The 25,531-nt window shown below is 39.7% G+C and overlaps 1 protein-coding gene across 1 annotated transcript in view; it reads right to left on the bottom strand.

Annotated features, from left to right (window-relative positions):
• The window catches only part of LOC311085503 (uncharacterized protein), a 34,937-nt gene extending 10,087 nt beyond the window's left edge, over nucleotides 1-24,850 (bottom strand). Inside the window, exon 1 of the mRNA XM_084118004.1 lies at nucleotides 23,966-24,850. Coding sequence (XP_083974130.1) covers nucleotides 23,966-24,039 — 74 coding nt within the window. The 5' untranslated portion in view covers nucleotides 24,040-24,850. The remainder of the gene's footprint in view (nucleotides 1-23,965) is intronic.
• Between the last annotated feature and the right edge of the window lie 681 nt (nucleotides 24,851-25,531).

Raw genomic sequence — 25,531 nt, 5'->3', positions numbered from 1 at the left:
GGGGTAGTAGAAAACTTTGGTTTTTGTTTCCATCTATCTCCATGTTGAACTGTTTTATGTGTTTTCTACTGTATCCACTTATATTGTTCATGAACGTGTTTCCATAATAATACAATCATAAGTTATTACTTTGTTGACCAACTGTGTATGGTATGATTATTATTTTGAGCTTTTACAAAGTAATAACAAAGTACACTCAAATGTCTCAAGGTAATATTCATAGATTATTACATCATTTGTTGTCATAGATTTGCCGTATCAGACATTAGAGACTGGGCTATATCTTACCGTTTTATCAAGAAAAGAGCCAACTGAGGATCCCGTTTGAGCCCTAGAGCAGACCGGAGATTCCAACGAACAGTATTTATATCGTTTTTACCTTTTGTGCACAGCCACGTCCAAGTGATCTGAGGGCGCGGGCGCTTCCTAGTGTGTGCAGACCGGAGATCTCTCCTTTTGTTGAAAGCCTTCCCGATGTTGACTCTCGTCTTATTCTGACGCCTGTGGCACTAGACAAAAGTTTTCTTTTCTTTGTCTTACGTGGAGTATTTGTGTTGGGGTTTGGAATGAACTACAAGCCGGTCTCTTTGAATCCATCTTTTACTTTTGTCGAAAGTCGACTAAAGTTTTGTCGCTCGAGTTGTCTTCGCTGATACAGAGAATGGCGGCGTCGCGGCGAATACACAAACCTGCCAGACATTACCAGGTGAGCGTGAACGCGCATGACGTCACGCCCAGTCTCAAATTCCGTCCTCTTATTTATTTTACTGTACAGGATTACAGAGGCAATCACAGTGATCAGAGAAGGGCTCATTCAGCCCATCAGCCAATTGTTAAAGCATGTATGGGTTAGAAAAACGGGTATTTTTAACATGAAATGTTGCGCAATGCACCTTTAAGATCCTAATTCCCCTTGAACCCCTAAAACCCCTTGCATTTAAACTCACCAAACTTAAAACCATACCAATAAAAATTAAAAAATTAAAACCATTCATCGTCAGTCTCTCTCAAGTTCTTGTTCTCGTACCATTCCCAACTTCATTTTATCCATTTCAGTAACTTTTTTCTTTCTTGTAACGTTAAGATTTGGCTTTACCTTCATTGACATTCTTCTTGTTGTTATTCCACTTTTGTCTCTTTCTTTCCTTGCATTCTGCTGTTCCTTGTCCAGTTTCTCCATCTCGTTGCTCTCCTCATTATCACTTATTTCCTTTTCCTCCGTTAATTCCTGTCCCTCTCTCTCAGTTGTGTCCTCCTCGATTCTCTCCTCTTCTCCATCCTGCTGACTTTGGTGTTTCAGCTGCTGATATTTCACACTTTCTATTAACTCCTGCTGTACGTTTTCCATCTGTTTGACTGTCTCTGTGGTTTCTGTTGTCTCGTCACACACCTGCCCATCCATCTGTTGCCGCTCCTCTGTTTCCTCCTCGTCACCTTCCATCCAGCATTCACATTTGTTGAGAGGCTTACCGCATTCTGGACATTCAATTGCCGTACAGTCTCTTGCAAAATGTCCTTGTTCATCGCACTTGAAACATTTGAACTCAGGACAGTTCTTGAGGATGTGCTCTGGACTTATACACAGTCGGCAAGTCTTGACCTGCCTACTGTGTATTATCCTAAAGTACTGCAAGCCCTCCGCTGTCTCAAACTTAGAACTGTACGGCAGCGACGCCACCTCCTTTGGGAACTTGACTTTCAAAAATCTTGTTCCATCTTCTATCTCCGTCCCTGGGTAAAACCTCATTCTTATCTCCGTTGTGGGGGTAACTCCCCATCCTTCCAGCTTTGCGATTATGGCTTCATCTTCAAGATACACAGGCAGATGCATGAACAAGACTACATACACCCTGTCCTGTAGTTTTTTAACGTCACATGATTGTCCTTTAATTTGCAAACCATTTAGCAGCTCATCACAAACTTCCTCCGTTTCAAATGTCACTTCATATTGCTTATTAGTCTTTGGTCTTACCGCCAGGATTTTCTCCACTCCTATTTTTTCTTTGATTGCTCTTATTATGTCCTCTGCTCCTCCATTTTGTACTTTACTGATGTCAATCATTGCTGTTGCTTCTTTGGAATAAGTTCTTTGTTTCTTATGTTCTTTTGCCGTCATCTCATCTCGTCGTGTTAATCCTTTTCCGTTGTCTTTTGCCTTTACTTGTTCCACCTCCGTTGCCATTTCAGAGCCAGTTGGTCTGTCCATTACACTCATTCCAAAGCAAAATCAAAATAACAAACCACTCCCCAGGCAGCACAAAGCTGCTGGTTCGTGGTTTAAAACAAAATAAACGTGATTAAAAAAAGTATCCTTCACTTCAAACTTCAAACAAAACAAACTTTATAAAACAAACAAACACTGCAGAGAGAGAGCTTCAGTTCTCTCTGCCACTCCAATTGCTTCCTGGATCATACCACTACAATGAACAGACGTTCTCAAAGTGGTATGGCCGTAAGCGAAAAGGTTAAAAGGTTAGAACATTAGTGAAGAAACTAAAAAGCTTACAGCACCTGGTATTCCCAGGCGGTCTCCCATCCAAGTACTAACCAGGCCCGACTCTGCTTAGCTTCCGAGATCAGACGAGATCGGGCGTTCTCAAAGTGGTATGGCCGTAAGCGAAATCTGCTGCCAAAAACGGGCTTTTTGAAGAAATTCATAGATTTTTTGAGACTTGCTGAAGAAACTCTGCTGCCAAGACTGGGCTTTTTGAAGAAACTCAGAGACTATTTCAGGCTTTTTGAACAAACTTTTAGACTTTTTTTTTGTTTTTTTGAACCAAAAAAGCTTACAGCACTGGTATTCCCAGACGGTCTCCCATCCAAGTACTAACCAGGCCCGACTCTGCTTAGCTTCCGAGATCAGCCGAGATCGGGCGTTCTCAAAGTGGTATGGCCGTAAGCGAAATCTGCTGCCAAAAACGGGCTATTTAAAAGGTTAGAACATTAGTGAAGTAAACTAAAAAGCTTACAGCACCTGGTATTCCCAGGCGGTCTCCCATCCAAGTACTAACCAGGCCCGACTCTGCTTAGCTTCCGAGATCAGACGAGATCGGGCGTTCTTTTTTTCTTTTTTTTAATTAAAAAATAATTTAAAACTAACAGTAAAATACATTATTTACATTGATTCTTCATTTACACCATCACCATATTAACATTCTTTCCTACACAAACTTGAATGACAATTTACAATTTTACAGTTTCATTTGCAGTCCATTTTCAGTCCTCATTATGTACGGATTATTTTTAAGAAAAATCTTCTCAAAAATGGGATTCTTTCTTTCTTCACGGCAGTAAACTTCCAATGCCTTTATATACAGTGAGGAAAATAAGTATTTGAACACCCTGCTATTTTGCAAGTTCTCCCACTTGGAAATCATGGAGGGGTCTGAAATTGTCATCGTAGGTGCATGTCCACTGTGAGAGACATAATCTAAAAAAAAAATATCCAGAAATCACAATATATGATTTTTTAACTATTTATTTGTATGATACAGCTGCAAATAAGTATTTGAACACCTGTCTATCAGCTAGAATTCTGACCCTCAAAGACCTGTTAGTCTGCCTTTAAAATGTCCACCTCCACTCCATTTATTATCCTAAATTAGATGCACCTGTTTGAGGTCGTTAGCTGCATAAAGACACCTGTCCACCCCATACAATCAGTAAGAATCCAACTACTAACATGGCCAAGACCAAAGAGCTGTCCAAAGACACTAGAGACAAAATTGTACACCTCCACAAGGCTGGAAAGGGCTACGGGGAAATTGCCAAGCAGCTTGGTGAAAAAAGGTCCACTGTTGGAGCAATCATTAGAAAATGGAAGAAGCTAAACATGACTGTCAATCTCCCTCGGACTGGGGCTCCATGCAAGATCTCACCTCGTGGGGTCTCAATGATCCTAAGAAAGGTGAGAAATCAGCCCAGAACTACACGGGAGGAGCTGGTCAATGACCTGAAAAGAGCTGGGACCACCGTTTCCAAGGTTACTGTTGGTAAGACACTAAGACGTCATGGTTTGAAATCATGCATGGCACGGAAGGTTCCCCTGCTTAAACCAGCACATGTCAAGGCCGTCTTAAATTTGCCAATGACCATTTGGATGATCCAGAGGAGTCATGGGAGAAAGTCATGTGGTCAGATGAGACCAAAATAGAACTTTTTGGTCATAATTCCACTAAACGTGTTTGGAGGAAGAAGAATGATGAGTACCATCCCAAGAACACCATCCCTACTGTGAAGCATGGGGGTGGTAGCATCATGCTTTGGGGGTGTTTTTCTGCACATGGGACAGGGCGACTGCACTGTATTAAGGAGAGGATGACCGGGGCCATGTATTGCGAGATTTTGGGGAATAACCTCCTTCCCTCAGTTAGAGCATTGAAGATGGGTCGAGGCTGGGTCTTCCAACATGACAATGACCCGAAGCACACAGCCAGGATAACCAAGGAGTGGCTCTGTAAGAAGCATATCAAGGTTCTGGCGTGGCCTAGCCAGTCTCCAGACCTAAACCCAATAGAGAATCTTTGGAGGGAGCTCAAACTCCGTGTTTCTCAGCGACAGCCCAGAAACCTGACTGATCTAGTAAAGATCTGTGTGGAGGAGTGGGCCAAAATCCCTCCTGCAGTGTGTGCAAACCTGGTGAAAAACTACAGGAAACGTTTGACCTCTGTAATTGCAAACAAAGGCTACTGTACCAAATATTAACATTGATTTTCTCAGGTGTTCAAATACTTATTTGCAGCTGTATCATACAAATAAATAGTTCAAAAATCATACATTGTGATTTCTGGATTTTTTTTTTTAGATTATGTCTCTCACAGTGGACATGCACCTACGATGACAATTTCAGACCCCTCCATGATTTCTAAGTGGGAGAACTTGCGAAATAGCTGGGTGTTCAAATACTTATTTTCCTCACTGTACATATGCAGTCTTTTTGTGAAATAAGTCCATAATTCCACTTTTCCCTTTTTTTCTCCAGCCATGTTTCTCCTTACCCAAATAGCATATCTTGCAACAGTTAAAAACACATTAACAATATTTTGATTTTCACATTTTTCATTAATACCAAATAAAAACACACAATTACATTCTTGTTCATCATCTATTTCACCACTTTTATCTCCCATAAAACCTTGTATTACCTTTTTCAATTTTCCTTTAAAAGTTTGTATTTCCTCACATAATAAAAACATATGTACAATTCCTTCGTGTCTTACATTACATACTTTGCATAATGAATCTTCTGTTAATCCCATTTTGTGCAGTTTCACCCTTGTAAAAATTATATTATGTCTTATCTTAAAATCCAAATTTTCCATTTTCACATCCACATACCATTTACATAGGTTTTCACATAGCCTCTTTTCATCCAAATCAATAAAAACATTTTTCCAAAACTGAATAGCTGCTGGTTCTTTAAAAACCTTATTACTAAAATAAACATAAAAGTCTTTGACAGATTTGAAACTAAAATTTTCCATTTCTTTAGGTCCTTTTACAAAAACTTGCATTTTGTTACCTTATTTCTCTCTCTCATTCTTTTCTATTTTCTTTAACCATTCTGTTGGTATGGCTTCTTTCACCTGTTCATACTGTAGCTCTAAAGTTTTGACATTAAAATCCTCCATGATTCCTTCCAATCCATCAATAATTGCTTGTATTGGTAAAAATCCTTCTTTCACTTCATATAAGACATCTCCTACTATTTTAAAACCAGCCTCAATCCAATGTTTAAAGAATAAATCTTTCCCTTTGTATAAAATGTTTTCATTTAAAAACAGTGGTTGATTTAAAAAAAATCATCCTTCTTTACTGGTTTAAAACATACATTAGGTAAAAAATCTTTCCATGCCTCCAACACTTCTTTATAAAACTCTGGGATTCCCTTTAACATTTCTTGTTTCAATTTCATACACAATATATTATTCCCAATTCCCAAATTCCCACACTTGTTTAAATAAAATCTCATAGTTTTCTTCCATTCAGCCGTATTCTCTTCATTTAAAAACTTTTTCACTATTTTAATGCTAAAACTCTTTTTCTTTAGCTCAGGGTCTTGCAACCCTAATCCACCATCTCCCACTGCTCCTATTATTGTGTTGTAAGCTATTTTTGGTGGTTTAGAATCCCAAATAAAATTTAAACCTGCATTTTTAATCCTTCTAGCAATTGTCACGCCCGGCTTTGCCGTGCTGGGTGTGCTCACTTCACCATGAACAGAATATGTTTGGGCTGTCACTCTCCCCCCAGTCTGAAGGGGGAGCTGTCTGTTTTCGGTCCATCTGACAGTAGCTGATGGGCGGGACTATTTAAAAGCATCTCCTGCCAGTTGTTCTGGCTCTCTCTGCTCTGGGCTGCGCATCTCGGCTCTGCTCTGGCCTCCTGGCTGGCAGCAGCACCATCCTACTCCTTTTTGCCTTTTTTGCATTACACATAGTCAACACTTTACTGATCTGCACTACACTTTTGATTAGCTTTCTCTGGCTTCTCATTTACTGACTTGATACATTTATTGATTCAAATTATGATTTCATTGTATAATTTAATGCTTTAATAAATTATTTTTGATTTAACTTAACAAACGGTGTGGTCTCCCCTATGTCATTGCTACTGTGAGCCAGGTAGTCGTGACATATGGGGGATTTTGGATCCCGAATTGTAAGTAGACTACTATAATTCGCAATATGTGTAGGCTTAGTTGCGTGGGTAGTGCTACGTCATTGGTTCACATTTTGTGAATGAAACGTACTGGTGATCAGCTGATGGTAGTAATCTAATCAGCTGGCACGCGTTGTGTTTGTTTGTTGGGGAGTTCCGCATCGAGTGTTCAGTTAATGAATTGAATGTTACTTTAGTATTTTGATTGCTAAAATTAGTTTTTTGGTTGTGGAAAAAATTGGGAGTATTTGCGCAGATTAGAGCAATTTAACCAACCATATTTTGTTTGCTTAGTTTGAGTAACGAAGTGTGTTTGTAGGTCTACTTATGTTGCAGGATGGCATTTTACGGAGCCTGTTTTATCCCCAATTAGTGCGCTTCGGCGTTGTGGGTTTAGGTTGCTGGTCACTGAAGTCCGAACGAGGGCACCGCCGTGGAGCACCGGCTGAATTGACTTTTGTCGGGACAGTACGATTCCATCGGTATTGGTGAGTAAATTAGCCTTGTTCTTGGACTTAGTGTGAAGATAGATCAGAATAGTAGGGGGGTAAATGTTTAGGGGGAAACTCCGTTGTTGTCCTGTAACATGAGTTGCATTCCGCTTTGCCCGATTTAATTTGTGTGGTTGGAATTGTTTAATAACCCGAAAGACGTTGAGATATAGGCTTAGTTTTTGTTTGTTTGGCTAGATGTAGTGCTATTGGGTGTTTTTTTATAGATTATAGTTTGGTTTGATTGTTGATTGGTGACTTGTAATTTAAGTTGTAATAATGGGTACACTTGAGGCATTTTTGGCTGTTCTTTCAGTGGCCTTGCTTGCAGCGTTGAATGTTAAACAATTGCATAGTGTGGCCAAGCACTATAAAATTGATTTAACATTGCCGAGGGGAGCTAAGAAGCATGAGCTGCTTGACTTCATTCGTGCGTGTTTGGTTGATAAGAACGTGTTACCTGACGAGAAATTGCCGAAGCAATGTAGTCAGGGAGCGTCGGGTTCAGATAGTGAGCTCACTTCAGATAGTGAGCCCACTCCGAGTTTGATTGTAGGCCCACAGCTAAAATCCAGTGTATTAACATTTGAACAGCAAGTCGAATTGTTAAAACTGCAACATGATTTGCAAGTGAAACAAAAGACGTTGGAATTGGAACAAGAATTAGCAAGAAAAAAATTAGATGACGAATTAGCTCAAAGAAGGCTTGATAACGAATTGGATTGTAAAAGGTTAGAAGCTGTACAGAAAGATAAAGATTGTGAGTTGGAATGGGAAAGGCTTAAAAATTTAGAGCAGGAACGTGAGATTGAGCGTACTAGGCTGCAATTAGTAGCTGAAGGCAAACTTGGCAAATCGCAGCAGTCTGGCCTGGCCGGTATGATCAAGTTCCTGCCTAAGTTTAATGAGCATGATCCAGATGTGTTTTTTTCGTTATTTGAGAATATTGCTACTGAGCAAAATTGGAGTGATGAGGATAAAATTGTGTTGTTACAAACTTCGTTAATTGGCCGTGCACAGAAGGCATTTGTGGCTTTACCGTCTTCTGAAAAGAAGGTCTATCGATGTGTCAAGGCAGCTGTGTTAAAGTGTTATGAGTTAATCCCCGAGGCTTATAGACAGCGTTTTCGATCATGGAAAAAATCAGATAAGCAAACTTACTCTGAGTGGGCTAGGGAATTAACCAGCTTCTTTCAACAGTGGCTTACAGCTGAAGAGGTTGATTCTTTTGATGAGTTGTGTGATCTTATGATATTAGAACAACTTAAGAACACTTTGCCTGATTGAATAGCCACTTACATTAGCGAACATCATGTGAAAACAGCAGCAGATGCCGCTGTTCTTGCTGATAATTTTTCTCTCATACACAAGACTCCAGCTCGTGATTTTAGTCCGATTTTAGTCCAATTACAAAGAACGTAGCTATAGTCGTGTTAATACGCAAAGTGTTAATACGGACACATCTGTGTTTTCCAATTCAATTGTACGTGGTAAACCATCGGATTTCGATCTTAAAACAGACTGTAACTACTGTTTTGGGAAAAATCATTGGAAAAAAAATTGCCCGGTTTTATTTGAGCGTAATAGGGCGAAGGTTGATGGAGGAAAGGTTGGCCTCTGCGCCTCATCTGTTCCTGCTGTGCGCTCAGGGAGTAAAGCTAAGAAAATTCTAGTTTTTCCTGATCAGGTCTCACCACCTCCCGTGGTTAAGACTGGAGCTTCTTTATTGGGTGAGTCAGATAGGTGTCAAAAAGATTTTCCAGAGGTTTTTACGGCATGCGCTGTGACGCGCGCTATGGCGCATAAGCAGGATGCAAACTCGTCTGATGTATCCAAGCACACTTCTGCTCAGGTATTTATTCCACAGTTACCAGTACCTTTGTCTCGATTTGACATTACTGAGGCTCAAAAGAGTGATCAGAGCTTACAGAAATATTTTGACTTGACTGGAGATGACAATTTAGATCGCTGTTATTTTGTGAAGGATGGCTTGTTGCTAAGAAGGTGGTCACCTACTGCGGGAACTGATGTGAGAGATCAGATTTTGCAGGTGGTGATGCCTGAAAAGTTTCGTGAAATGGCACTAAAAACAGCTCATGGGGAGACAGCGGGTCATTTTGGGGTAAAGAAAACATACAATCAATTGTTAAAACATTGCTACTGGCCACGGATAAAGAGGGACGTTGCACGGTTTGTTCAAACTTGTCATGTCTGTCAGGTGGCAGGGAAGCAAAATGCTGTCGTTAAGCTCGCGCCTTTACAGCCCATTCCGTCTGTTGGTAAGCCTTTTGAGCATTTGGTCATTGATTGTGTGGGCCCCTTACCCCAGTCAAAATCAGGCTGCGTTTATTTGTTTACCATCATGTGCCAGGCGACCCGCTATCCTGCTGCGTATGCTTTGAGGACCATTACTACAAGGTCTGTGGTGAAATTATTGTCGCAGTTTATTTCAATATTTGGTCTTCCCAGAGTCATTCAAAGTGATCGGGGTTCAAATTTTACGTCAAAAACATTCGCAGCAGCTTTGAAACGGCTGCGTATCCAGCACAACTTGAGTAGCGCGTACCATGTGCAAAGTCAAGGGGTTTTGGAGCGGTTCCACGCCACTCTTAAGTCTCTATTGCGTGCATACTGCATAGAGATGAAGCGGGAGTGGGAGGATGGTCTACCATGGCTATTGTTGGCGGCTAGAGCGGTTGTGCAAGAAAGCACAGGTTTCAGTCCCAATGAGTTGGTATTTGGTCACAAGGTTCGTACCCCATTGTCTGTGTTGTCAAGTGATCTGGATTCATCTGAACCACCCAAGAGTTTGTCCAGTTATGTGTATGGTTTTCGCCGCAGGTTACTTTAAGCATGTAAAATGGCAACTGAAAATTTGACTGATGCCCAAAGAAAAATGAAGCGAAATTATGACCGTAAAGCAGAAGCTCGTGTCTTTAGCCCAGGGGATCAGGTGGTGGCATTGTTGCCTATACCTGGTTCTCCTTTTGGTGCAAAGTATTCAGAGCCTTACAGTGTGGTTCGTCAAGTGTCAGAGACCAATTATGTGGTTGCTACACCTGATTGTAGGTGGGCAACACAGTTATGTCATATCAATTTACTTAAGCCATATTATGCATCATCACAGTCGCCTAGTTGTAAGGGTGAATCGGCTGTCTTGGTTGTGGCAAGCACGTCTGTAGCTTCTCCAGAGTTAGAGGATGATGTGCAGGGCCCTGACGATTCCATGTTGCATGCTCGTCTCAATAATTCAGAGACGTTGGCCAAATTGGAGGGAGTTTTAGATCATTTGGATTTGCAACAGCAAGCAGAATTGAAAGCTTTAATCTTTGAATTTCCTTGTCTGTTTTCAGATACTCCAACTTGCACAACTTTAATCGAACATGACATAGAAGTCGGTGATGCAAAGCCAATCCGTCAGAGGTTTTACCGCACTGGTCCTGATAAGCGGAAAAGTCTGGAAGATAGTGTCCAATATCTTCTGGAAAATGGTCTTGCCGTACAGTTGTACTCTAGCTGGGCTTCGCCCTGTTTGTTAGTCAAAAAACCTGATCATACGTACAGATTTTGCACTGATTACAGAAAAGTAAATAGGGGGGGATTAGGTGAGCTGGGGGGTGAGTTTGGTCATTTCCAGTGGTGGCTGTTGTATTGAGGGTGTGGGTTAAGGGTGATGAGAGTTTGGCTTAGTCTAACATTAGTCTTTCAGGGTAACTGGTTAAAAAGGGTAATGGATTTAGTCATTTATTGTTTTTTTGGGTTTATAATTGGGTTTGTTTCTGTTCTTAGTATTGATTAGGGGGAATGGTGTAACAAGTAGAATGTAGTTTTACAGAGTCCCATATGGGTCTCTGTTTTGTGGGGGGAGTGATGTCACGCCCGGCTTTGCCGTGCTGGGTGTGCTCACTTCACCATGAACAGAATATGTTTGGGCCGTCACTCTCCCCCCAGTCTGAAGGGGGAGCTGTCTGTTTTCGGTCCATCTGACAGTAGCTGATGGGCGGGACTGTTTAAAAGCATCTCCTGCCAGTTGTTCTGGCTCTCTCTGCTCTGGGCTGCGCATCTCGGCTCTGCTCTGGCCTCCTGGCTGGCAGCAGCACCATCCTACTCCTTTACTGATCTGCACTACACTTTTGATCAGCTTTCTCTGGCTTCTCATTTACTGACTTGATGATTTCATTGTATAATTTAATGCTTTAATAAATTATTTTTGATTTAACTTAACAAACGGTGTGGTCTCCCCTATGTCATTGCTACTGTGAGCCAGGTAGTCATGACACAATCCATGTGGGCATTGGCACCACCCCTAAAACATACCACATCTTTGCCAGTACTAATGCATTAAAAGCCAATACCTTCCCTTTTAATGTTAGTGCTCTTAATTTCCAATAATTTAAAATCCTTTCCATTTTCCCAACCACCTCTTCCCACATCAAATCTCTCCCTACTTTTTCATTCTTCCCAATCCAAACCCCTTAAATTTTCAAATTGTCTTCTTTAAAAGAATAAAAACTTTGTACTTTCTCTCCTACCTCTCCTACACTCATAAAAATTAACTCATATTAACTTTAGCTCCAGATCCCTTACAATACCTTTCAATTATATTCATTGATTTTCTTACATCATCCACATCTCTTACTATTAAAGTCGTATCATCTTCATATTGATAAACTTTCTGTAATTCTTCCATTCCTTCTATTTCTATTCCCTTAATTCCCTTTTCCTCTTTTAAAGCCAACCCCAATGCTAAGCTATACAACAACGTGGATAGTAGACATCCTTGTCTTATCGATCGTGTTAATTTAAAAGTGTCCATCACAAATCCATTACATTTAATCTGACTTCTTACATCTTTGTATAAAATCTTTATCCATTTGATAAAATTTTCCCCAAATCCATACTGTTTCAAGACCCCAAATAAAAATTGATGCTCAACTCTATCAAACGCCTTCTCCAGATACAAGCTAATCACATACCCTCTTTTCTTTTCTGCTATCATAAAACTAACCACATCTCTTATACTACTAATAGTATCCGTTATATCTCTTCCCCTTATTGCATATGCTTGGTTTGTCTGAATTATGTTTGGTAAAATCAATTTTAATCTATTAGCTAAAAATTTTGCCAAAATTTTAAAATCACTATTCAACATAGTTATTGGCCTATAGTTTCTTAGATCTTTAATGTCTCCTCTTTTTTTATAAATTAATTTAATCAACCCTATCCCCATAAAATTACTCATTTCATCTCTTTTAAAAATGTCCTCATAAACTTCTTTTAAAATCGGTATCAATACTTTGCTAAAAACCTTATAAAATTCATTTGGTATCCCATCTCTTCCTGGACTCTTCCCATTACTCAATTGCGTAATTGCCTCTTCTATTTCCTCTTTTCCAATTTCTTTCTCAGCTAACTTTTTGTCATCATCATCAACTCTTGCTTTAATTCGTTCTTCAAAAAAATGTTTATGTTCTAGATCTAGTCGCTCACTTCTAAATAATTCTTCGTAAAAATCTTTTATTTCCTTTAATATATCTTGTGTTTCTGTCACTTTTTCTCCATCCTTACTACTTAACTCTTTTATCATCCCTGATCTTTGCCTATTTTTCTCCATGTTAAAAAATAATTTTGTACACTTTTCCCCTTCCACTATATACTTTGCTCTACTACTTACCATTGCTCCTTTACATTTCCTTTCCTCTATTTCTTTTATTTTTTTCCTCCAAATGTATAATTCTTTGTGAATCTTTTCCATCCTTACTTTGCTCTTCTTTTAGTTCCCTTCTTATTCTATATTCTTCCCCTTTTTAGGCTTTTTGTATCAACCTACTATGCTCCTTAGTGCATTTACTTATTTCATATTTCATATTATCCCACCATATCCTTTTATCTTTATTGTATAATTGATCTTCCATCTCTCTTTTCATCAATTCTTCTAATTTCATACAAAATCCTTCTGTTTTTAAAATCTCAGTATTTAGCATCCATAAACCCTGGTCCCCTTTTTATTCCACTCATATCAATTTCAGCCCATAAAATCTTATGGTCACTTAAAAAAGTTTCTTTATAATATATATCGTCTATAAATTCAACTAAATCCCTTTTACTTAAAATCAAATAAATTCTACTTCTACACATGAAATCCATCACCAGCTGTTGTCTTGAAAATTCTCTTATCCCTTCATTTCTTTCTCGCCATACTTCCACCAAATCATTATCTTCCATCATACCTTTTAAAGCAGGGCTCAGTAGTTTCGGGATTTCTTCGCTGTATTCTCGCTTTTTGCTCGCAGGTTTCTCTCTAGAGCTCCCCCACAGCTTCGGAATAGGTATTTGACAACACTGTTGTAAAACTCGGTGGCGATTCTCAGACACCAGAGGCTAGTAGATCAACGACATCAAAGCAGACGGGACATTCTTTAAAATGTTTTCTTCATTCGGGTTCGAACAGCGTGAGGGAGCGCAATAATGACAGCAATGACGGCTGTCAATGACGGTGAAAATGACGGCTCAAAGTTGCAAGTGCGGATTTTCCGCTCACGGGCACCAGGGGGGTGCGAAACGACCACCATTCAACCCGAAATAAGTAATATAACCATTCCAATGACTCCGAAGCTGTTCAGTTAAGGTAAAAAAACAACAATTCCTTTAATTTTCCTAAAAAATAAAACTTTTTCTTTTTCAATTACTGGTGCGTGTACATTAAATATAGTCAGACATTCCTCTCCTTCTATTTTCACCGCTATACATTTCCCCTCCTTATCATCATACACTACTTTTATTTTTTCTCCCACTCCTCTTTTGATTAAAATGCTACCCCTCTTCCTCTTCTCCCATCACCATTATTATAAAAAATATCTCCACTCCATTTCTTTTTTAAACTCTCCATTCTCTTCTCTCCAATTCGTTTCCTGTAATAATATTACATTTGCTTTTTTACATGTTTCCTTCAACCTTTCAAATTTTTCATTTTTCACTACACCTCTAACATTCAATACTGCTATTTTTAGCAGCATTAAATGCATTAAAGTCCATAATGTCCACTTCATTTATTTTCTTCTTCTTCCAAATCCACCAGAACCCCAAAGCTATTTTCATCACAATCTTTTCTTTTGGTCCCCTTTTCTTTACATTTTTCTCTTGTTATATGTCTTTTTTGTGCAAATTCTACACTTGGGGTTACCTTTAGTGGTCTTCTTCTGGTCGTCGTCACCTTTTCCCACTCTGTTCTCCCCATCTCCTCCTTTTCCATTTCTGTTTTGTCCACCTCCACCATCTCCTGTTGTCGTTGTATTCCAGCCTGTGAGTCCATTTGCCTCTGCGAATCCTCATTGTCCTGTTCATCTTCAGTTCTTATCTCTTCTCCCATTCCTTTCTTCTTTGCCTTCTGCTTCTTTTCCCTTTCACATGTATCTCCATCCTCCTCTATTTCACTGTTTCCTTTCCTGTTCTCCACTTCCATTTGCTCAGTTCTTTTATATGTTGATTCCTCTTCTGTTGTGCTGACTTCCATCCTTTCTGCTTCTTTCATCTTTTCTGGCCTCGTTTCCTCTCGTTGCTCTTCCCTTTGGGTTTCCACAGTCTCATCCTGCATCTGTCCCCCCACCTCTCGTTGCTCCTCTTCTTCCTCTCCTTCACCTCCCATCCAGCATTCGCATTTGTCTAGGATTTCTTGACAATCTGGGCACTTCACTACCTTGCAGTCTCTTGCAAAGTGCCCTTGTTCACATTTGTAGCACTGAAACTCAGGGCAGTCCCTCATTACATGTTCCGGATTCATACACAATCGACAGGTTTTAACCTGACGATTATGTATGATCCGAAAATGTTGAGTTCCCTCTGCAGTTTCAAACCTGGTGCTTCACCCGTACAAACCGTGTACCGTCTTCAATTTCCGTACCTGGATAGTATCTTCTTATTCTGGAAGTGGGGGTTACTCCCCAACCTTTCAGTTTGTCCAGAATATCTCCGTCCTCAAGGTAGGCTGGCAGATGCATAAATGAGACTGCGTACTCCCTCTCCTGTAGCTTTTTCACCTCACATTTCACTCCTTTAATTTCCAGTCCATCCACAAGTTCATCACAGGTTTCTTCATTTGTCAGAGTCACTTCATACAGTCCGTTTTGTTTAGCTCTTACCACTAACATCTTCCAAACTCCTACTTTCTCTGCTATCACTTTTATTAAATCCTCTGCCTTTCCATCGCTGACATCTCCCATGTCCACTGTTACGGTTGCCTCTTTTGCATAAATCCTCTTGTTCTCCATCTTGTTTTCTCCCATCTGTTCTCGTCGTCTTTGTCCTTTTCCTTGGTCGTTATTTTTTCCATTGTCCGCCGCCATTTCCATGTCTTTGCCAGTTAATCCATCCGTTTTACTCATTTTGTCGAAAACAATGAACACAAAACACTCCCCAGACAGCACAAGGCTGCTGGCAAGTGGTTTAAAACAAAAAAAAACAACACTATACGAATATAAACTTTTTAACAAACTTTTAAACAAACAAAAAGAAAAAACTCAGAGAGCCTTTCGGTTTGCAATACACACCACTTCCTGGTTAGCTCAACAGCGCCCTCAAAGTGGTATGGCCGTAAGCGAAATCTGCTGCCGAAAACGGGCTATTTAAAAGGTTAGAACATTAGTGAAGTAAACTAAAAAGCTTACAGCACCTGGTATTCCCAGGCGGTCTCCCATCCAAGTACTAACCAGGCCCGACTCTGCTTAGCTTCCGAGATCAGACGAGATTTGGCGTTCTTTTTTTTATTTATTTTTTTATTTTTTATTATCAAAAGTATCAAAAATATAATTTTACAACATAATCTCAATCAAATCAAAACAGACACAACATTGAATTACATCCACAAAAACAAAAAACAAAAAAAATTACACAATATACACAAAATATACCATAACCATACATTCCACCTTCAACATTTTTCTTTCCTTTTAGAATTTTACGCTTAACCCTTTTTTATCATCCACCCTTATCAGCCTACATCCATTAATAAACGCCTTTTCAAAAGCGTCTTTGCTCAGATATTTCCACATTAAATAAACATTCTTTCTCACCACAGATTTGAACATCACAGCAACATCCACTTTTTTCTTTTCAAAGTATGCCAAATTCCTCCTTGCCCATATTGCATACCTTGCATGACTTAAAATAAAGTTACACAGGTTAACTCCCACATCTTTACAGTTTGTACTTTCACCAAATAAAAACAATTTTTTCCACTCTTTCCCTGTTACATCTTTTCCCCAATTTCCCTTGATCAAATTTTTCAATTTTTCATGAAATACATCCAGCTCTTTGCATTCAAAAAATATGTGCATTAGTGTTTCAGGATCAGTCTTACAAACATCACATTCTCTGTTCACATTTCTATTAATTTGATGAATCACCACCTTTGTGTATATCCTATTATGTCTCAGTTTAAAATCTAAATTCTCACAATCCAGCCCATTATACTTCACACTTAGGTTCTTCCATATTGCCTTCACATTAAGATCTGGAAACACTTTTGGCCATACACTTTCTGATGCAGGCAATTTGATTTCCTTGTCCACCAACATCTTGTATATCTCTTTCATGGTTACCACAGCCAAATGTTTTCTCTCATCATTTTTCACAATATACATGTCTGGAATTCCCCAATTTCCAACTTTCATCACCTCTTTCTCTATCCTTTCTACCCAACTCCTGGGAAGACTTGCTTTGATGTTTTCACATACACAGTCAACTTTTGATTTTTCAATATCCTCATCCCATCCCACAACACAATCATAAATAGCCCTATTTGGTAGAAAACCCCTTACATATTCATATACTATATCCTTGACTTGTCTTATTCCCGCTTTCATATACAGTCTGTTATAAAACATTTTCCCTTTCATCCTTATCTTGGGATTCAAAAATATCGGCTGGTTGTGTATTTGATTAATATTTTCGCACTCATATCCTATATTAACCAAAAACTCAGCCCATGCACTAAAAACTTCTTGGTAAAATAGTGGTATCTTTTCAACCATTGGCTTCTTTAATGCTAAAAACACCCCTTCCTCTCCACATCCACCACTTTTGTCTAAAAAATCTCTCAAGAATCCCTTCCATCCACAATCTACTTTATCATACAAATACTTCTTTATCATTTTCACTCTTATTGATTTTCTTTTTACATCTATATCAATCAGCTTCAAACCTCCCGCCGTATAATCCGCTATTAATGTTTTTGTTGATATTTTTACCCCTTTTCCTCCCCACAAAAAATTATTCACCACCTCCTTCATCTCATTCAGTACCCAGTCTGGTAAATCAACTGCGCCAATCACATAATTACATTTGGAAATTACTAAAGAATTTGCAACTACTACCTTACCTCTCAATCTTAAAACTGTAGCACTTGTTTCATTTTATTTAAAATTCCAGTCCACGTAGCATCCCTAGCTTCCTTTGCATTAACACCTATATTCACACCTAAAATTCTCATATGATAATTTGTAACTTTAAAAGGAATATCACACCTACCTATATCTACTCCTCCAATACTCATTATTTCTGATTTGTCAATGTTTATTTTTGCCCCTGATGCTTTCCCATAAGTTTCCATGTGTTTCATTATTTTATTTATACTCTCAATATCTCTAACTGTAAATGTTGTGTCGTCTGCATACTGGTGTATTAAACTCATCCTTCCATGTGGAATTGGAATTCCTCTTATCTCCTTATCTTTTTTTATTAATGTTGCCAGAGGTTCAGCTGTTATTGAATACAGCAAAGCAGATAAGGGGCATCCCTGCCTTACTGACCTTTCCAAAGGAAAGGGATCTGTTAAAACACCATTTACCTTTACACAACTTTTTGCATTATTATATAAAAGACTTATCCACCTTTAAATCCTCTCCCCAAATCCAAATCTTATCATCGTTTGTTCAATAAAACTGTGTTCTACCCTATCAAACGCTTTGTTTAAATCTATACATAAAACTATCCCCCCTTCCCCATCCTTATCCAAACTATCTACTACATCTCTTATTGTACAAATTGTCTGTGATGTCCCTTCCCGGTATACTGTATGCTTGATTTTGTGATATTATATTCCCCACTACTTCTTTTTATTTTATTGGTTAAAACCTTTGTTAAAATCTTTGTAACGAGGTATGTTGTTATGGGAAGAAGGAGGCGGGAACCGGCGAACATTTAAAGACTTTTAATAATAAAAATAAAACAAATACAAAATGAAAGTAAAAGCCAGCAGCCCCTCAAGGACGACTGCTGGCCACACAAAACAGAAACAACACATCAAATAAAACTCAGGCCTGTTCCTCTCTCCCTCTTCACTGTCGTCGCTCCTCCTTTATGCTTCCGCTCCTCCGTGAGAGATGCAAGACCGGTGCGTCGCGCACGTGTCGCTCATTATCAATCACGCCACCAGCCTCGCGCCGTCCTCTCACGGCCCTCGACCTCGTCGTGCTTGCCACATACCCCCATCGCCCCTCGCAGGCCGGGGTGCACCCACGAGACTGCGCTTACTCCCCCACTCCCCCTCCCCGGGGGGACCGATCACGGCGGCTGCTGTACCTGGGCTGGGGGTATGGATAGACGAGGTGAGGGGGAAAAAAAGGAAACGGAAGCACGAGGAGCGACAGAGACGAGAGAGGGGAGAGAGAGAAAAAAAAATCTTGCTCCGGTTCCCGGACACGCTGCCGCTTGGTCCTCAACCAGCTGAGTCACTCGCGGTGCCATGCGATGGTACTGGACATCCGTTGGGGACGGCTCGACGCTCCTCCGCCTTCTGGCGGACGGCGATGGCTCCTCCGGTTGAGGGCAGCCGGCAGCGAGTCTCCTGTTCCCTGCTCCGCCCCCATCATGGCCGACGGCAACAGGCTCCGGGCCACGATGAACGTGACTCCTCCGCTCCCTCTCGGACGGCAGCCACCCCTCCTCGACCCAGGAGCACGGCAGCGAGCTCGAGCTCCGTCCCACCAGATCTACCATCGCCTCGGGCAGCTTTTTCCTTTCCCCAGGTGCTTGTACTCGCCTCTCCTTCTGCGATCTCCTCTTCTTCGCTCTCCACCACCTCGTACAGATCTGACGATATCTCCCCGGTGTTCCCGTCTTCTGCTGCTACCAGCGTTTCACACACACATAGTCCTGGCCGCATTCCACACGATGCAATTCTCCTCTTTGCACTCTCTTGCATAGTGTCCTTGTTTGTCACATCTAAAACATTTGAAGCTCGGGCAGTCTCTCACAACATGCCCAGGTTGTATACACAGGCGACAAACCTTCACTTGACGATCATGTATCACCCTGAAAAGTGCTCCGTCCCACCAAGCGTTTCAAATTTCGTCGAGTAGGGCAATGATTTTACAATGTTGTTGAATTTAACTTTTAAAAACCTTGTCCCGTCAGCAATGTCCGTTCCCGGCCACATTCTCCTTTTTATTTTCGACGCCGCTGTTACTCCCCAGTCCTTCAGTTTGTTCAGGATTTCTTCATCTTGAATATACATGGGCAGTCCTAGGAAAGAAATGACCATGCAATCCACTTCCTTCACCATCACACGACTATACCTGAATTTTCTCTTTTGCTTTCCCGTCCTCCATTGTTAGTTCACATTCTTTTGGAGTTTTGTATCTGCATCCAATCACTCCTCCGCATTCTTCTTTCACTCTCTTCAATAATTCCATCATTGTGATTCTGTCCTCCCCTTCCATCTCCACCAACACCGTCAGCTCTTTACCGTAGCTGCGTTCGTCACCTCTCACTTCCCGCATGTTTCGACCTCTTCCCGTCTCTTGTTGTCCAGCCATTTCTCCTTCTTTGCTGCTCGAGGTATCTATCCCCAAACAGCAAGCGCTGTTTGAGGATTAAATAACCCCAAAACGCAAACACTCCTTTGTCAAAATTCTTTCAAACAAAATAAAAAAGATATATTCTATAACTGTCCCAGCTGCTTAGAACTGATAAGTTACAAACAAATAAAAGGGGGGATCATATTTGTAAAATACCCAGGGAAGGATATAATGTATTTCAAGAAATCAAACAAAGAATAATGGAAAAACACAGCCAAAAGATCAAACTCATTTCAAACATATATTGAGGCATAGAAAATATTTACATAAGCACATGCTAAACAATCACCAGCCAAGCAATTTGTCCAAATAGCAACCGTAGGTGATCAGAAGAGAATACTGAATCATAAGAGTTAATGATAGATAAGCAGGATGTCAAAAGTCAATTTCCTCAGGATGAGACCAGACTTGTCTGTAGAGTTTAAGTGGTGGTCACATAGATGTCCTTCCTTGGCTAATGGCATTTCTGCCTCCAAAGGGAATCAATGAAATAGGTCCTCTGGTAAGCAATCCAGTAGTAACATAATAGCACAAAAATCCTCTACAAGAAAAAGAAATACAACAAATCACCTCCTCATCCATAAACAAACAATCTATTTTAAAAGAAACAGGTCTCCAACTAAATCAAAGAAAACAAAACAAAACATGATATAACCTCATTTACATTTGGGCAGCAAACAAACAGTTTCCCAAATCAGGATTCTTCAAAGACAGCGGCCAACAGCATGTGGCAAATCACATTGGGCATAATTCTCCTTCTGCTACTTCCCCTTTTAACTCTACACATGGAGTGCTACTAATGACCCCTAGTGGCTAGGATGAACATAGCCCCCAGACAAAAAATAGACTGCCTTGTAACAGGCTGTGACTGTTACAATTCCTTCACTCCAAACAAACACTTTCTTCATCCTTGCTTCTCTTGCTGTACCACTTCCTGTAACCGTATATGGGCCTATTTGGTAAGAACCCCTTTACATATTCATATGCCATATCTTTTACTTTTCTTACACCCGCTCTCATAAACAGCCTATTATAAAGCATTTTCCCTCCTAACCTTATTTTTGGATTCAAGAATATTGGCTGATGATGCACCTGATTTATATTCTCACATTCATATCCCACATTTACTACAAACTCAGCCCATGCACTAAATACTTCCTGGTAGAATAATGGGATGTTTTCAATCATTGGCTTTTTTAAGGCCATAAACAATCCTTCACCACATCCACCACCTTTATTTAAATAATTTCTCATATAACCCTTCCATCCATGTTCTACTTTATCATATAAATATTTTTTTATTGTTTTCACTCTTATTGCTTTTCTTTTAACTTTTCTTAGTCAGTCAGTTTCAAACCTCCCTCGTTATAGTCTGCTATTAATGTTTTTGCTGATATTTTAACTCCTTTCCCTCCCCACAAAAAAATGTTCACAGCCTCTTTCATTCCATTCAACACCCAATTTGGTAAGTCTAATACTGCCATCACATAGTTGCATTTGGTAAGCAATAATGAATTGACTTCTACTACCTTGCCTCTTAATCTTAATTCCCTTAGTCTCCAGAATTGTAAAACTTGTTTTATTTTATTTAATATTCCTGTCCATGTGGCATCTCTAGCTTATTTTAAATTTTCTCCTATGTTCACACCTAGAATCTTCATATAATCTTTCGTTAGTTTAAAGGGAGTGTCCTGTCCTTCTATATCCACACCTCCTATACTCATTATCTCTGATTTATCTACATTTATTTTTGCGCCTGACGCTTTTCCATATGCTTCCATGTGTTTCCCTATTCTATTTATACTCTCTATGTCTTTGACTGTAAATGTGGTGTCATCTGCATACTGATGAATTATGCTTATTCCCCCATATGGTATTTTAACTCCTCTTATCTCTTTATCTCCTTTAATCAGTGTTCCCAAAGGTTCTGCTGTTATTGAGTATAGCAATGCCGACAGCGGACATCCTTGCCTAACTGACCTCTCCAAAGTGAAGGGGTCAGTTAAAACCCCGTTAATCTTCACACAACTCTTTGCATTATCATATACTAGCTTTATCCACCTTAAAATCCTCTCCCCAAATCCAAATCTTCTCATTACTTGCTCCATAAAGCTGTGCTCTACCCTATCAAACGCCTTGTTTAAATCCATAGATAAAATCAAACCCCCTTCCCCATCCTTTCCCATGCTTTCTACTACATCTCTTATTGTACAGATTGTGTCTGTGATATCTCTTCCCATTATGCTGTATGCTTGATTTGGTGATATTATTCTCCCTACTACCTTCTTTATTCTATTGGCTAATACTTTTGTTAAGATTTTATAGTCTGTGTTTAACAGTCTATATTTTTCCAACTTTAGTGGACTTCCTTTATTTTTGTACAAGATGGTAATAACTCCTAAACCCATTGATTCTGGCATTTCTCCTCTCTCTTCCATACTCCTATAAAGCTTCCACAATATTGGTGCTAGAATGTCAACAAAAGTCTTATAAAACTCATGTGTTAGCCGTCTGCTCCTGGACTTTTATTCGTTTTTGTTTGTTTTATTGCTTCTTTTATTTCTTCAATGCTTATATCTCTTTCACACATATTCTTATCATCTTCGTTTAACCTAGCACTCACAGTATTTAAAACTTCATCTACACACTCCTGTTTTACAGCTTCTTTCTTAAATAATTTCCTATAAAACGATTCTACTACTCTTATTATCTCCACATAATCAGTTACTTTTACACCTTTTTAATTTTCCAGCTCAATAATATGATTTTTTCTCTGCTTTTTTTTCTCTAAGTTCAGAAAGAACTTTGTACTCCTTTCTCCCTTCAACGCATACTGTGCCCTACTCCTTACTATTGCACCCTTACTTTTTTCTTTTTCATACTCCTCCATTTCTGCTTTTATCTGCAAGAAACATTCTTTTGCATGCTCAGGATCACTATCTATTTTCTCTGCTTCCTTCAATGCATTTTCCATTTCATCTACTTTACTCCTCATGAAATCCCTTTGTTTTGAATATCTAATGCTTCTTTTCTTGATTTTTCCTTTCATTATTTCCCACCATTCACACACATTTTCATTGAACATTGGATTTTCCATTTCATAACTTATACATTTTCTGATATTTTCTTTGTATGCCTTTTCCTTTAGCAGAGATGCATTCAAACACCACACTCCCCCACCTCTCTCTTCCATATTTACACCAACCTTTTCTGTCATAGCAGCATGGTCACTTATTCCTATAAACTTATATTTCACATTTTTAATGTATCTTAACATTTCCCTTTTAATTAAACATAAATCTATTCGGCTTTGTTTCAAACTTCCCATGACCATTTGCCTTCTAGAAAACTCCCTTTTGTAAGGATTCTCCTCTCTCCAAGCATCAACCATATCTTCGCTTTGCATCCATTCATTTAAATATTTCCTAGACACATCAGACTTAAAGTTCGCACTGCTTGACGCATCTAGTCTTGTGCACCACACATTGAAGTCTCCGACCACTATACATTTTCCTTTACATAACGGCTTCATTTCTTTGAAGACTTCTTTTCTTTCAGTTTCTACATTAGGTGCATACATATTTATTAACCTAAACAGTTCATTGTAAAACATAAATTCTATTACTACCAATCTTCCTTTACCATCTTTATATATTTGCTTTACATTATGCACTCTATCTCTCTTTATCAAAATCGCCACGCCACAAGATTTGTGATTTTCCATGGTTAACAAAAATATCATCTTCCCACAACTTTTTTATATTGCCCATTATATCTTCTGACCAATGTGTCTCTTGTAAACAGATTATGTCTGCTTTAAGCATTCCCTTCACATTCTCAAACTTATTTACTTCTCTTAGTCTATTGCTGTTCAAGCAGGCAATGTTCATAATGCCACACATAACATAAATTACAGTTTTAAGGAAACTCAAACTCATTTCAGTAAATCCAATCTCTTACTTTTTTGCAGTTTGCTCCTCCATCTCTTTCTTCTTTCTTTTCTTCTGTATACTCTTTCCCTCACTTGTGTCCATTTCTTCCCCCACATTTGACTCTGGACTCTCAGGCACCTTCTTCTCTCCTCCCCCTCCTTCTCCTTCATACTTTTCTCCTTCCTGAGTTTTGCAACTTGACTTTCACCATCACCTTTCGATGTCTCTCCATTTCCATCTTCATTCTCCCGTTCCTTCAATATTTTTGCTTTTCTGGCTCTTAGACTTATCCCTTCACTAGGTTCCCTTTTCTCACCTTTCTTTTTTTCTCCTCTCTCTCTCTGCCGCAGTCCTGAGACCACCTCCTCTTGGCCGTGCTCTCTTTCAGCAGCTTTCTGTTCTGCTGTTCCTTCTTTTTCACTCCAGGTGTCCCTTCTCATCTCTTCTCCAACAGCTGCATCTTCCTCCTCCTCATTCTCCTCCTCCCCAACCACTTCGTAAAGGTCCGATGACTTTCCTTCGCTGTCCTCTTCTCTCATCTCCTCCGGCGCTTCACATACACACAGTCCGTGCCTCATCTCAGTCTTTGCAGTTCCCCTCCTTACACTAGCATAGTGTCCTTGCTTGTTACACTTGAAGCACTTGAAGCTTGGGCAGTCTCTCACTATGTGCCCCGGTTGAATGCACAAGCGGCACACCTTCACCTGTCTATCGTGTATGACTCGGAAGTGCTCCGTTCCTCCCATCGTCTCAAATTTGGTAGAATATGGCAATGATTTTATCGTATCTGTGAACTTGACCTTTAAAAATCTTGTTCCATCAGCAATGTCAGTCCCCAGCCACATTCTCCTCTTTATTCTTGAGACCGCCGTCACTCCCCATTCTGTCAGCTTTCTATTTATTTCCTCATCCTGGATGTACGTAGGCAGACCCAGGAATGATACTACCATCTCAGTGCTGTTTATTTCTTTCACCATAATTCTACTCTCTTTTATCTTTAATCCATCCAATATTTTCTCCTTTCCTTTCTCCTCCTCCATTGTTATTTCATATTCCCTCGGCATTTTGTACCTGCATCCGATCACCACTCCACATTCCTCTTACTTTCTTCAACAGCTCCATCATGGTGATTCTGTCCTCTCCCTCTATCTCCACCAGCACTGTTAGCCGCTTCTCATAATTCCTTCTTCTTTGTTCATCTTCGCCGCCATTCTCTCTCACATTCCGCTTGTCCAATCCTCTTCCCTTTTCCATGTTGTAGGTTTGCATTTATCCCCAAACAGCAAAAAGCCGTTTGGGGAGTAAATAACTTCACAGATAAGCACTCCTTATTTGTTAATAAAGGATGTTTTAGTAGAAAACTCAGCTTTGCCAAACAAACACTCTCCACCTGTTCTTTCCACTGGCTTCACCATTTCCTGCTACCACAAGGGGCGTTCTCAAAGTGGTATGGCCGTAACCCTCTCTAAGGCTTTTTGAAGAAATTCATAGATTTTTTGAGACTTTCTGAAGAAACTCTGCTTGGTAAGCCTGGTTTGTCTCAATTATTTTTGGTAAAACATTCTTCAATCTACTTGATAAAATTTTTGCTAAA

The sequence above is a fragment of the Abramis brama genome (genome assembly GCF_963993115.1).
Source record: "Abramis brama genome assembly, chromosome: 6".
In the NCBI taxonomy this organism is placed as follows: Eukaryota; Metazoa; Chordata; class Actinopteri; order Cypriniformes; family Leuciscidae; genus Abramis; species Abramis brama.
The sequence above is the reverse complement of the archived record's forward strand: the minus strand, read 5'-3'. Positions and strand labels throughout refer to the sequence as shown.